The sequence below is a fragment of the Alosa alosa genome, chromosome 12 (genome assembly GCF_017589495.1).
Source record: "Alosa alosa isolate M-15738 ecotype Scorff River chromosome 12, AALO_Geno_1.1, whole genome shotgun sequence".
Taxonomy (NCBI): Eukaryota; Metazoa; Chordata; class Actinopteri; order Clupeiformes; family Clupeidae; genus Alosa; species Alosa alosa.
This window is the reverse complement of record NC_063200.1, coordinates 12,093,084-12,108,075: the sequence shown is the minus strand read 5'-3', so window position 1 is coordinate 12,108,075 and position 14,992 is coordinate 12,093,084. Positions and strand designations below refer to the sequence as shown.

The following is a 14,992-nucleotide window of genomic DNA, read 5'->3' as shown; positions in this document are numbered from 1 at the left end:
TTCATTGTAGGTATTTGTATTGCAACATGCATGATTGCTGGTTTAAGACACAGCAGTGTAACGTTATAAAGTTATAAGTAGGCCTACTACTCAGAATCATCATCTGCTTGTGTGATGAAAAGATTGTTCCCATCTTCACTCTAATCCTGAAAAAACATGTTGTTGTCCAAGGTGGATTGAAAGGGTTTCTCCTTCAACGGATTTCATTTAGACCAAGGTTGCTGCCTCAAACTGTTTTCCATGATAGGATTACAGTAGGCCTACCATTTGGACTGTGACTTCATTAGGTCTTCCCAGATGTTTCTCTTGGTAGGCTATCTTTCAAAGCCGTTCTGACACGCTCAGAGGGAATGCCGGGTGTAGCTTAGTATAGCCTACTGAGCAGTTCTCAACATTACCTTGACGGAAAACGTATCCGATTCAGTTAAAAGGCAGGACAAGACAAGATGTACAATGGTATGTCCCATTACTTATGCAGTAGGCTAATGTTTTGGAGAACTTTCAGTTTTTTTTTTTCTCAGAAGAACCGTTTGATAAAATATATTGTTTTAGTTGTTTTTAGAAGATCTCTTCTTGATCTCTTCTTCTACCACAGAAATTGACCTGCTTCAAAACTAGTTTAAAAAGACATGTTGTCTGTATGAGGGTTAAAGTGGAAGCTGTTGGTACATTACAAATGTTAATGATTTTAATGTTTTTCCTGTGGAAATCCTGAGTTTATAACTGTGTCAAGGTAGTGCACGGTGTTGGGAGCAGTTTGTTGGGTCTAGACTGATGCAACAACTTTTCTTATTTGTTAGGTGGTTCTTGTCAGCTGAGGTTGCCCGCCAATACAATGGCAATATCAGATGGGTGTGTAGTGGGAGTGCCTGATACAGTTTGATCTTGATAACCTAGCATGCAGTAGCCAGAAAAGTTGTAGCTTAAATTTCCAGACTAACAATGAGTTGATCTGGAGAGACTGGCCCTTGTAATAATTGACATTTGGAAGTTGCTTTTGATAAAAGTGTCAGCCATATGAATATACGTATGAGCATAAGCTGCATTTGATAAAATGTCAAAAGATTAAAAAGTTTGAATGTGAGCACTGAGCAGGTCGTTTTGAAAGACAATATGTATTTTACATGACTGCAAAATAGAGCACACACACAAATTACCATATAGATCATATAAGCACTATATACGATATATCATGGAGGATAGGATATGCCATTATAGGCTCATTATAGGCCTATGTAACTTTGTTATCATTTAACTTTGAAACCACTTGCATTGTGCCAGCGTTTTGGTCTATAAAACCATAACTGGCTGGATGCCAACATGTACCCTGGCAGGGAGCCCTGGGGAGCTGCTGTTCGGGAACTTATAACAGTGGGAGATATAACAATATATAATAATATAGTGTAAACCACAAAGTTACTGCTCGATGAATCCTTAGTTTTTCACGGAAAGCACTGCCGCCCCTACACCCAGTAGACAATCTAGACCGGTGTTTCCCAAACTTTTTTTCTGGGGACCCACTTTTTAAAAATGACAGACCATCGCGACCCATTTCACTTCAAATCTACCCTGCAACCACCAATATTGTTTTAGGCCACAGGTTCTCCAACTTTTCTATGCCTTCCCCAACCATACATTGCTATAGGATCTCTATAGATAGATCCTGCTTTGAACTCGGTTGTTATATTTTGAGCACTATCAGCGTGAAAAGATGGAAATGACTACTGAAAAGATACGTTTTAATGCGCATCCGAGAGTTGTGTAAATTCTCGCATGTTGCGCAGTCGTCATTTGTCAGCATAGTAAGCTGTTCCTGTATTTCTAAAAAAAAATGTTGTAGGCTACGTTGCTTTGCAGACAAATGGGTCCATAACACTGTGGAAGTCAATTCCGATGTAAACAACAAATAACTCAAGTCGTTATATTGTATTGTTGTATTATATTGTATAGTCGTTATATCAGAACAAGAGGCTTTTGCCTGGTATAGGCCTATAACACAACATAAATTGTGCTGGCGACCCAAATAAAATCTCCTACGACCCACCTGTGTGTCGCGACCCAGACTTTGGGAAACACTGATCTAGACTATTTTCATCTGTGGTTCCTGGTGAAGGAAATTTGGTCTCTGCATTTATCCCAATTCGTGAATTAGTGAAACAGACTCCGCACACAGTGAACACAGTGAGGTGAAGCACACACTAATCCCGGCGCAGTGAGCTGCCTGCAACAACAGCGGCGCTCGGGGAGCAGTGAGGGGTTAGGTGCCCAAGGGCACTTCAGCCATGCCTACCGGTCAGGGTTTGAACCGGCAACCCTCCGGTTACAAGTCCGAAGCGCTAACCAGTAGGCCACGGCTGCCCCCAATTGTAACCCTGACGCGAAGTTACAATTTTTTGGAGGTGCACGTCGAGCTACGGCGGAGGGGTTGGAGAGGGGTTCATGGCGACGCAGAGGGGGCTGCGGGGGTACGCCGAGGGGGAGGTGTGGGTTGGGCAGGCAAGAGCATTGTCTGAGTCTGCAGCGGGTGGTGGACAGATCACTGGAGCTGGGCAGTTGAACTTGTAGAAGTGGTTCAACTGGCTCGCCCTGTCCAGATTTTCCTCCACAGAGCTGCTACTCTTCCTAAGACCAGTCAGTGATGGTCTTCATTCCATTCCAGACCTCCTTCATGTTGTTCTCCTGCAGCTTCCATTCTGTTCCACCTTCCTTCAGAAACATCACTGTCACACACTGGGACACACTCCCCTTATTCAAATGCAGATGCACCTCTATGGTGATCTGACTCGGTGAAGATTCTGCTGTTAACAATAGATGTAGAAAAAGATCCGGATATTCACAGCTCCTTTCTCGCTCTATGGTACATACGCACCTATCTTCTCATAACCTTGGTTAATATCCAGTTGTCTCCATAGTTTGTTTAGTTCATATTAGCATCATTTTAGCATGAAGCTGTCTGTATGATAATCAGACACAGGATAAGACTACCAGTATAGTTACACAACTCTTGGCAGTCTTATCCCCTGTACGTGTGATCTCATTATCTGTAAAAAAAAGGATATTCTGACTAAGCCCAGTCAAGTCATGTTATTACTTTGACCCAGTTAAGTTATATAGTAGTATAGGATCAAGTTTATTACAAGTGTATTACACATAAACACATGTCATACCTTAACTCCGTCAAAGCAACAATATGACTTGTAGGGCTGTGCTTTCAATATCGAAATATCAATATTTTGATATATCGTATCGCCACTTGTGCAATATATCGTATCAGCACTGCCACCAAATATTGATATTTTTATTAAAGCATTAGTGTTAGGCTGTGCAAAAATGTATAAATGTATTCAGCTGACTATTGCAATACTGTTTTTATTATCTGTCTGCTGAATTATCAGTATAATGGGATCTACATATACTGTCTAGGTGGTACACAGCAAATGGCCTCTCCAGCTGTATTTTTACATTTTCGGTAAAAGGTATTGCAATATACCGCAATATGTATTGTACCCAGGGCTCCGAACCGGTTCAAGGAACGAAAACGAAAACCGAAAACGAACGGAATTTTACGGAATTTTACGAGGAGCGGAATCGGAAACGAAAACAAAATGCTCTTCAACTGTTCCGGAACAGAAACGTTATTCTGAAATCCACAAAACCGGTTAATAACGTTTTTTTTTTCGTTCTCTATATATTTTATAAAATTTCAAAAGCAAAAGCATATCCTATGTCAGGGAGACTATTTCGGTTGTGCGAAAAACAAGCCCGCGATCTACACTGTTAATGTGAGATAACAAGCCGCTATGTAGCCAACTACTGTAGGCTTAACAGCCTAATAATTTGGTTTCTGCAGTTTGAAAAAAAAAAACTAATAAATGGACCTTTGGTCCAAATGTGTATATTTTGTCTTACTGTTGTAATGTAACCTATCCGTCTGCCACTTCGGATCTTAGGCCAGCTCAGAGCGTAGGCTACTGAAACTGATTTGGAAATTGTTTGTAGCCTATGCGTAATAGCCTATTTTGCCTGTCCACGCCTTTGTCGTTTTAAAGTCGGATTTGAAATGTTTGGCTAATTATAGCCTATTCTATGTAGAAGAGTTAAACAGGAAATTTGAGATAGGCCTTGTCAGCAACAGACAGGTTCGTTTATAAACAGGGTTGGAATTATAGCGCAAGCCTTTGAAGATCTCCATATGGATAAAACTTAGGCTACAACCAGGTAAGGAGTTTAGCACGTATCCAGAAATATTTTTGATAAGAAATTATTTATAGGCATAGGTTAGGCCTATAGTAATTCTGTAGGCTATGGGATGGATAGCCCATCTGAATGTTTTTGGATGCCGCCTGTGATTTATTATTTTTGGGCATAGCTACGATATAGGCTAAATCAAGAGGAAATAATGAGTATGTCTATTCTAAGGTAAAGTCCACAAAAATAGACTTGATAGGCCCACCAAACACTGCGGAACTTTAAGAAGCGAACAATATTTTATGTTCGAACGGTTCAGGACCGATATGTTGGTGGCGGAACGCATGCAAGAACGAAAACGTTAAACATAGGCCTACCTGAACCGTTCGGAACGGAACGTTTGAAACATAATTTCGTTTTCAAGCCCTGATTGTACCGCAATATATGCATCATGATGTATTGTGAAGTCCTTGCCAATACACAGCCCTAATGACTTGACTGGGTTGAACTGAGTCAGCAAATATATTGTGGAGTACAGGTATCAATAAGGTCTTTTATTATACGGCTCTTCACAATGCAAGTAGAATGCTCCATTGACTTGAATGGGATTTCCGAAAGTTCTAGCGGTCATTATTTCTTGGGAAAGGACCTCTGAAAACAAGAATGACCGCTGTCAATGGCAACGGAGTTTTTGCGCTTGGAACTTCATTCAAAAGTGAAAGCAGACGGTTGATCAGCTGTGTTTAAAGAATGTTTGATTCAAGTTCAGCATGTGTTCTTAACTATTTGTTTCTCAGCAAAAGCCACTAATTTTAAACGGTAACAAATAAGTGTAAAGAGACATATCATGAAGTTTATTTTTTCGTTTTGGCAAGTAGTCAGATAATAAAGCGGGATATGTATAGAACGCCGGTCATCATGGGAAAATAAGTCCCTTCAGGGCAAAACAAGACCCCCGGCTGGCGCAAGGCCGGGTACGGTTCGCCCTGTCGGGACTTACTTTCCCCATAATGACCGGGCGCTCTATACATTATCCCTTACATAACCTATCTTGTAATCCAAGATGATGGCGATACACACGCAGCGACCTCTCTCTGTCCCAACCGCACGGTGTTTTGTTCGTTTTAAAAGTGTTTGTCTGAAAGTTTTACGTGGTTCGCCTCGCCTTACTACGCCGTATACTACAAGTACAGCAGGCAGTTTTTAATTGACATCTGCAAAAGCAAGTTTTGCAGCGTTCTGAACTTTGCAACAGAGACGCTTAAAGGAACTCGGACTACTCCCGCCTGCAACAACACCGACTCGCCTGCTACTCCTCCCCAGAAAGAAAGCGCCGGAAGCGGTGTGCGAGGAAGCAGAAGAGGGGCAAGCGCGAGGCGCCCGGGCCAGGCTAGCTGCCAGCCCAACTTCGCCCAGCCATACCATCCATTCTCCTGGCAAGTGTAATGCGATCACTGGACAACAAAATGGATCACATACGACTGCTGAGATCAACGAACCGACAGTAAGTAACTGCTGTGTGCTCGTCTTCACTGAGACTTGGTTAAATGACAACATTCGGACTCTGCTGTACAACTGGAGCAGCTAGCATGCTATCGAGCAGACAGGGCCATTGTAAAGGGAGGTAAATCACGAGGAGGAGGAATCTGTGTTTACATCCATGACGAATGGTGCGGGACACTGTAGTAGTATGCAAACACTGCTCACCACTGGCAGAGTTTATGATCATAAAGTGCCGATCCTTTTTACCTGCCAAGGGAAATTACTGCGATTCTGCTAGTCGCAGTATACATCCCGCCTACCAACAACAACAGCCATAAGAACGCTGCTCTTAGTGAACTGTACCAGGCTGTCAGTGAACAACAGGCGGCACACCCAGACGGTTTCACCATCTTCACTGGAGATTTTAACCATGCTGATCTTAAAACTGTACTTCCAAAGCTACACCAGCATGTGGTGTACGGCATGAGAACAGCGAGAGCCAACCTGTCCCGTGGCATCAAGTAAGCAAAAAAGGAATACACTCACAAGATAACCACCCACTTCAAAGACAGCAGGAACGCACAAAGCCTATGGCAGGGCATTCAGGCCCTCACGGACTACAAGCCAGCCACAGAGCTGTGAGAGCAACATCCCTCTGCTCAACAACCTGAACCGCTTCTTTGCTCGCTTTGAAGCACAAAACAGCACCTGCCCACAGAACCCATCCCCCTCTACATGAGCAGCCCCTGTGCCTCTCTGCCGACAGCGTGAAGAGGACACTTGCTGCTATCAACACACGAAGGCAACAGGTCCAGACAACATCCCAGGTCGCGGCGCTGAAGGACTGCGCGGGGAGCTTAAGGATGTCTTCAGACATCTTTAACACTTCTCTGAAGCAAGCCATCGTCCCATCATGTTTCAAAGCTGCCACCATCATACCTGTGCGAAGAAAACTGCTCCATCCTGCTTCAATGACTACCGCCCTGTGGCACTGACACCCATCATCATGAAGTGCTTTGAGCGGCTTGTCATGTCACATATCAAATCCATTCTCCCCCCCACCCTGGAGCCCTTCCAGTTTGAATACAGAGCCAAACGGTCTACAGAGGATGCAATCTGCTCTGCCCTCCACCCAGCCCTCACCCACCTGGAAAAAAGAGACTCATATGTGAGATTGCTGTTTATAGACTTCAGTTCTGCATTCAACACCATAATACCACAACAACTCATCTGCAAACTCGACAAACTGGGACTCAGTACCTACCTCTGCAACTGGCTACTGGACTTCCTCTGTCAGAGGCCTCAAGTAGTACGTGTTGGCAACAATACCTCAAGCAGCATCACACTGAGCACAGGGGCCCCAAGGCTGCGTGCTCAGTCCGCTGCTCTTCACCCTGCTGACGCATGACTGCACTGCAACCTACAGCAACAATCACATAGTGAAATTTGCTGACGACACAACTCTGGTGGGTCTCATCACCAAGGGCAACGAGACTCAATACAGGTTGGAGGTCGACCATCTGACCACGTGGTGCAGGGACAACAACCTCCTGCTGAACGTCAGCAAGACCAAAGAGATTGTTGTTGACTTCCGGAGAGGTCACACCCAACACCTGCCACTGACCATCGACGGTGCTGTGGTGGAGAGAGCGAGCAGCACCAAATTCCTGGGGTGCACATCAGTGAAGACCTCTCCTGGACCACCAACACTGCATCACTGGTTTAAGAGCTCAGCGCCTGTACTTCCTCGCGGAAACTCAGGCGAGCAAGTGCTCCACCAGCCATCATGACCACATTCTACCGAAGCACCATTGAGAGCATCCTCTCCAGCTGTATCGCTGTGTGGGGCGGAAGCTGCACTGAATACAACAGGAAAGCCCTGCAGCGCATAGTGAACACAGCTGGAAGGATTATTGGTGCTTCACTCCCCTCCCTGAAAGACATTTACACCACCCACCTCACCCCAAGAAGGCGACCAAAATTGTGAGTGATGCAAGTCACCCTGCTCACAATCTGTTTGATCTACTGCCCTCTGGGAAGAGGTACAGAAGCCGCGCCCCCCAAGACTACCAGATTCACCAACAGCTTCATACACCAAGCTGTAAGGATGCTGAACTCTCTCCCTCCTCTCCCCCCTCCACCCTCAGCTACATAACATCCTGGACATTGGATCCACAATGGCCGCCTGCACTACTCCACTTGCACACTTGTACACTTTGCAACTTGTTGTTGTTGTCCTGAAAACACAACACTTCTGCTGCTCTTACATAACTTGCACCACTATGCCACTTTCTTTCTTACTTAGGTCAAACAGAACTACCCAAGCCTTTTATTGGCCTGACTTTGCACTAGTATTTTATTGACTGTCTATGCACAATTTCAACCAAATTTTGCTGCTCTTATTTTTTTTCATTATATGTGCCCTCTTATTTACTTATTTACTTACTTTTTTGTTTACTTGAATGTTATGTTTGTCTGTGGACTTAAATTGGTAAAATATGTCTTGTCTTCACCGTGGGATAGTGAGAAACGTAATTTCGATCTCTTTGTATGTCTGGAACATGTGAAGAAATTGACAATAAAGCTGACTTTGACTTTGACTTTGATCTTTCCTCTTGCTATTCATTGTGGCGTTGTCTGTGAGAGAGACTGACTGTAATAACACTGTCTCGGTGTGAAAGGTGATAGGAATGCTTGCAAAAATATCTTTTGGAAGAACATCTCCTCAGGATGAAGGATATCCGCTTCGCTTTGAGATCTTGAGTGTTGTTGAGTCATTGGAGCTCTTGTGATTAAAAGCACTGCCACAACAGAGATGGCAACACTGATTTGGTAGAGAAACTGTGTGTGTGTGTGTGTGTGTGTGTGCGTGCGTGCGTGTGTGTGTGTGTGCACGCGCATGTGTGTGTGTGTGTGCACGCGCATGTGTGTGTGTGTGTGTGCATGCGTGCGTGCGTGCGTGCGTGCGTGCGTGTGTGTGTGTGTGTGTGTCTGTACTGTATCTCTGATGTATCTGTGATCTGTCTGTGATGTGTGAGAGTTTCCCACAGAATTGAATTCCATTTGTGGTGGTTGGTTTGCAGAATTAACTTGAATACAATCAGTTTTTAACAAATTAGCACAGCGTGGTTATGATGCTAACCAGATTTAAGCACAGCCTGGAAAATCATTGTGTCGTGGTCAATGTTGATATTGTGGTGGGGCCGCCACAAATAAGTCAATGTATGTAAAACACTGGTCTGTTTGCAGGGGCCATGGCCTTCTTGGGTACCGCCGCCGTGAGCAGGGTGTTGAGGTGTCGTGCCCCACTGCCCCCTCTCTGCCGGGCCGCCGGACGGCACTACAGCGCCGCCGCTGCCTCCTCCACTGAGCACCAGACCAAGGAGAAGAACGTGCCCTACCAGAAGACCCTCAAGCAGGATGACGAGACCTACCGGGGCCCCACCAAGAGCCTGCCTCGGGCAGCCGACGCCGTGGTGATCGGGGGCGGCAGCCTGGGCTGCCAGACCATCTACCACCTGGCCAAGATGGGCATGACCAACGTGGTGCTGCTGGAGAGGGACCGCCTCACAGCTGGCACCACCTGGCACACGGCAGGTCAGTGTGTGTGTGTGTGTGTGTATGCACATTTGTGCATGTGTGTGAGCAAGACAGTGTATGTGTGTGTGTGTGTGTGTGTGTCTGTGTCTGTGTGTGTGTTTGTTTGTTTGTTGATGTTTGTTTGTTGATGTGTGCGTGTGTGTGTGTCTGTGTGTGTGCTCAGGTCTGCTGTGGCAGCTGCGGCCCAGTGACACAGAGGTGGAGCTGCTGGCCCACACGCGTAACGTGATCAGCTCGGACCTGGAGAAGGAGACAGGCCTGGAGACCGGCTGGATCCAGAACGGAGGCCTCTTCATCGCATCCAACAAGCAGCTTTGGGAAAGTACAAAGCCTCATGTCGGGTATCGGGTGGACCCCCCAAATAAAAAAAATTAAAAATAACAATGCCAATGACTTGCAACCCCCACTATTCCTGCAAATGAAATGGTAAAACACAAGCATAGTACCACAAAAAAAACATAACAGCCTAACAACTAGTGATGTAGTCAAGACCGCTTAATCTGAGACCAAGACCAAGACAGACCAGTCGAGACCAAGACTAAGTCGAGACCAAGACCAAGGCAGGGCGAGATCAAGTCAAGACCAAAAACAGACTACCGGTAGTGCTAGAATTGACATGACATGATTACTACCATGAATTGTGGAACAAAAGCACCATATTGAGGCTCAGCTGTATGGCCTAAAATCAATAATAATAATAATAATAATAATAATAATAATAATAATAATAATATGGTTCAATTTCAACTACAGACACAATACACCACAGTACATGTCATTCTTGACTTTTCAATTCGCTGTAAGTGTGGCCAGTGAACGGGTGAAAGCAACTGTGTGTAGCAACTGCAAGACAGCTCTTACTACACTATTGTGTACTGCTGAGGGGGACGTGGGAAAGAGCGCAGCCGTTAAGAAAACATATACAATGTAACATGATTTTAAAATAAATGCTTCTTATTGGTTGCATTTGAAAAAGGGTGTGATACAGCCTTCTCAAACATCTTTGATCTGAGGCCCAGTCATGGCAGACTTTGGGGTCATAGTTTGAAAACATACAAAGGTTTGTTAAAACATGCACATCAGAGGACTGCTTTACTAATGTAAAATATAATTACAATGGTTTCAGTGCTTTGCCTGGCCCTGCCCGTCTACGTACTTCCGCTCAAATTAATTTCGAAATTAATTGTAATTAATTAAATGAATTCAAATTAATTTCGCCTTCAGTAGTAGACTGGCACAGATGTGCTTTCAACAAATTTCTCGTGTAGAGAACCAACCAATAGCCACCAACAAACCAGCGAACAGAGGGCGTGGCTGAGAGCGACTACGTTTAAGTTGCAAGCCTATCGTTATAGTTGTGTCCCCCCTTGTTAACATACGTCATTACCAAACGTTAGTGATTGGTTTAAACTCCAATGATTTTAAACTTCAAACAAGTGTCCACCCACCAGGAAGAAGATGTTTGCCAATGACGTCAGGCCAGACTCTTTGCACGAAGAGAAGCAAAGTCAAGAGTCTGGTTTACGAGGCTAGGTTGCATGATGCTTGCATGAGAAATACTTTGCAAAACAACAGCAATTATATGGGGGCCATTGTTTTGCAATATTTCCTCATGCAAGTATTATACACTGGTAGGCAAATGGAGAAAATATTTGCATGCTTTTTAATGAAATGTCATTTGAATTTCTGAACTGATCACATTACTCTTCTTACAATTCTTAAATCCCTGCACTGGCTTCCAGTAAGTCACATAATTGACTTTAAAGCACTACTGCTTGTTTATAAATCAGTAAATGGAGCCTAAATACCTATAAACCTGTAAAACCTCCTCTTAGAGCTAAACGTGGTGAAACAGCTTGCGGCTCAGCTCTGGAACCAACTTTCGGATGACATCAAAAAGTGTTGATTCCGAGACAATACCGAGACCATGTTAAAGTGGTCTCGAGACCAAGACCGGTCTTGTACTACAACACTACTAACAACCATAATAGGTTTTTATTTGAAATCTAACTACTATTTTTATTATTTGTTACAATTATGGCTAAAGTATGGTATTTCAAATAGTTGATGGCCTAACACAGACTATGGCCGAACACAGACATGTTGACATAACTTAAAGAGAGAGTGGAGGAAGAGCGAGGGGGAATGGGAGGAAGAGGGAGAGAGAAAGAGTGAGAGATAAAGAGTGTGAAATAGGGGAACAGTTAGTGTTCTACAGTGTTCTAGTGACTAACCTAGACAAGAGGCTGTGTTCTGGAGAATGTGTGTGTTCTAGTGACTAACCCAGACAAGAGGCTGTGTTCTGGAGAATGTGTGTGTTCTAGTGACTAACCCAGACAAGAGGCTGTGTTCTGGAGGCTGTGTGTGTTCTAGTGACTAACCCAGACAAGAGGCTGTGTTCTGGAGAATGTGTGTGTTCTAGTGACTAACCCAGACAAGAGGCTGTGTTCTGGAGGCTGTGTGTGTTCTAGTGACTAACCCAGACAAGAGGCTGTGTTCTGGAGAATGTGTGTGTTCTAGTGACTAACCCAGACAAGAGGCTGTGTTCTGGAGAATGTGTGTGTTCTAGTGACTAACCCAGACAAGAGGCTGTGTTCTGGAGGCTGTGTGTGTTCTAGTGACTAACCCAGACAAGAGGCTGTGTTCTGGAGGCTGTGTGTGTTCTAGTGACTAACCCAGACAAGAGGCTGTGTTCTGGAGGATGTGTGTGTTCTAGTGACAACCCAGACAAGAGGCTGTGTTCTGGAGGCTGTGTGTGTTCTAGTGACTAACCCAGACAAGAGGCTGTGTTCTGGAGAATGTGTGTGTTCTAGTGACTAACCTAGACAAGAGGCTGTGTTCTGGAGGCTGTGTGTGTTCTAGTGACTAACCCAGACAAGAGGCTGTGTTCTGGAGAATGTGTGTGTTCTAGTGACTAACCCAGACAAGAGGCTGTGTTCTGGAAAATGTGTGTGTTCTAGTGACTAACCCAGACAAGAGGCTGTGTTCTGGAGGCTGTGTGTGTTCTAGTGACTAACCCAGACAAGAGGCTGTGTTCTGGAGGCTGTGTGTGTTCTAGTGACTAACCCAGACAAGAGGCTGTGTTCTGGAGAATGTGTGTGTTCTAGTGACTAACCCAGACAAGAGGCTGTGTTCTGGAGGCTGTGTGTGTTCTAGTGACTAACCCAGACAAGAGGCTGTGTTCTGGAGGCTGTGTGTGTTCTAGTGACTAACCCAGACAAGAGGCTGTGTTCTGGAGGCTGTGTGTGTTCTAGTGACTAGCAGACAAGAGGCTGTGTTCTGGAGAATGTGTGTGTTCTAGTGACTAACCCAGACAAGAGGCTGTGTTCTGGAGGCTGTGTGTGTTCTAGTGACTAACCCAGACAAGAGGCTGTGTTCTGGAGGCTGTGTGTGTTCTAGTGACTAACCCAGACAAGAGGCTGTGTTCTGGAGGCTGTGTGTGTTCTAGTGACTAACCCAGACAAGAGGCTGTGTTCTGGAGGCTGTGTGTGTTCTAGTGACTAACCCAGACAAGAGGCTGTGTTCTGGAGAATGTGTGTGTTCTAGTGACTAACCCAGACAAGAGGCTGTGTTCTGGAGAATGTGTGTGTTCTAGTGACTAACCCAGACAAGAGGCTGTGTTCTGGAGGCTGTGTGTGTTCTAGTGACTAACCCAGACAAGAGGCTGTGTTCTGGAGGCTGTGTGTTCTAGTGACTAACCCAGACAAGAGGCTGTGTTCTGGAGGCTGTGTGTGTTCTAGTGACTAACCCAGACAAGAGGCTGTGTTCTGGAGGCTGTGTGTTCTAGTGACTAACCCAGACAGCAGAACGCAGGGGAGGGGAGATCTCCTGCCAAATGGGGGAGGTCCACAGGGTGCAGAGATCTGGCCAGACAGGAAGGCCGCCCACGTGACTCTGCTGTCTGCACTGGCCACAAGCTCCTGGTCATCCAACTGTTGGGGCTACAGGCAGGAATGCAAGTTTCCAGACCTTATGTGAACGGAAATGAGAAGCCGAACCAGTAGAAAAACAATCTAGATGGGAATCTGAAACTAACTACCTCCTAAATTATCACTATTTTCTATTCTGTTTGGTCCCCGAGAAATAATTCTAATAAACTAAACTAAATGGAACAAATCCTGCTGATAGGTTTCTTACAGTGCTGTTTATTTGTGTGTCCACAGTTGGGGAAGGTGTACGGCATCGAGTCCTACGTCTTATCACCGGCAGAGACCAAAGATCTGTACCCGTTGATGAACGTGGACGACCTGTACGGAACTCTCTACGTGCCCAAAGATGGCACGATGGACCCAGCGGGCACCTGCACCACCCTGTCCAGAGCGGCGACCGCCCGCGGTGCCACGGTAATCACAAAAACTCCTCCGCCCACCGCACTCACATGATAGTGTGTTGTGAGGACCATCAGCGCCCCCTGCAGGTGGGCTGAGGCTTTGCTTTTTACAGTTGCGTTTACCTGTAGTGTATATGCAGTATTATGTTCAGAATGTCTACATACTAGACCATGTGTGTAACAGAGATACACTTATACAAAGATGGACTGATTGACTTTAAAACAGATGACTGGTAGCTCTGAACCAAATGTGTATCCAAAGTATGTTGAGTACTCTTCGGAAAAGAGGAAAAGAGTCATTTTATGATATTGGATACAAAAGCAGTCCTGGCTTTCTAAGACAGTGGATTGCTGTCTTAGAACAGCAAGTGGACTGGATTGCTTTTTTTACCCTATCATAGATTAAATGATTGCCATTTTCTGCTTTGTGTAAATTCAAGTGATGAAGTAATGTCTGTTGAGGAATCAGAGTGAGTTAATCTAGTTTGAGCTGTGTGGTTGTTTTGTTTTGTGTTATTACTGTGTTCAGACCTGGCAAAATTAATTAGCCTGAGTGACCCCAGATGAACCTGTTGGCAAATTTGAATTTGCTCTGCAGGTTCATCTAAACGGACATCAGTAGGCTCCTTTCCAGACCAACCTGCAGAGTACATTCAAATTTGCTTCATTTGGAAGACTAAAAATCAATTTTAACTGACTGGAAAAGTGATTGGCTGGACTCCGGGTAATGGTCTATCAAGTTTAAAACTGGGTGATTACTGTCACATGCATAGTCACATTGGATGAAAGCAGCTACTGTCTATGAAGTACATATTTAAAATAATATACTCATCTATAAACACATATAAACACAAACACACACACACACACACACACACACACACACACACACACATGCACACATATTCTACCTTCATATCTCCTTGGCCCTAAAGCCAGTCAGTATCATAAATCTGCTCTGAGCCAGGGTGTGTAAATGTGTGTGTCTAAAATAGAAACGTTATCATGAATGCTGTTTCTGTAATGGGGAACATATTACTGGTCTGCTGGTCCACAGAGGACTGTGGCTGGCTTCATCTGGTCTTCGTCTGTTCATCTGGACCTGGCCTTTGACCATGCTCTAGTCTGTGGTATTAAAAGCCATAAAGGATGGTAGTGGCAGGTCTCTCACTTAGAGGAGCTGTTAAGCTTCTATTTTCAGAAGAATTGTGCACAGAATGACAAGCATGAAACTTCCAGGGTTTAATCATCATGATGACGACATAAGCTTTGATTTTTAAATGTAATCTATGATCGGGTTAAAAAAAAATAATCCAGGCACTGCCTTAGAAAGCCAGGACTGCTTTTGTATCCAATATCATATCCAATATCATAGAATGAATCTTTTCCCCT

At 44.7% G+C, this 14,992-nt stretch overlaps 1 protein-coding gene across 1 annotated transcript in view; it reads left to right on the top strand.

Annotated features, from left to right (window-relative positions):
* The first annotated feature begins 387 nt into the window (after positions 1–387).
* Positions 388–14,992, top strand: part of sardh (sarcosine dehydrogenase) — an 82,856-nt gene continuing 68,251 nt past the window's right edge. The window contains exons 1-5 of the mRNA XM_048259347.1: positions 388–456; positions 8,920–9,267; positions 9,434–9,592; positions 13,058–13,225; positions 13,399–13,613. Of these exons, the coding sequence (XP_048115304.1) occupies positions 447–456; positions 8,920–9,267; positions 9,434–9,592; positions 13,058–13,225; positions 13,399–13,613 (900 nt within the window). The 5' untranslated portion in view covers positions 388–446. The remainder of the gene's footprint in view (positions 457–8,919; positions 9,268–9,433; positions 9,593–13,057; positions 13,226–13,398; positions 13,614–14,992) is intronic.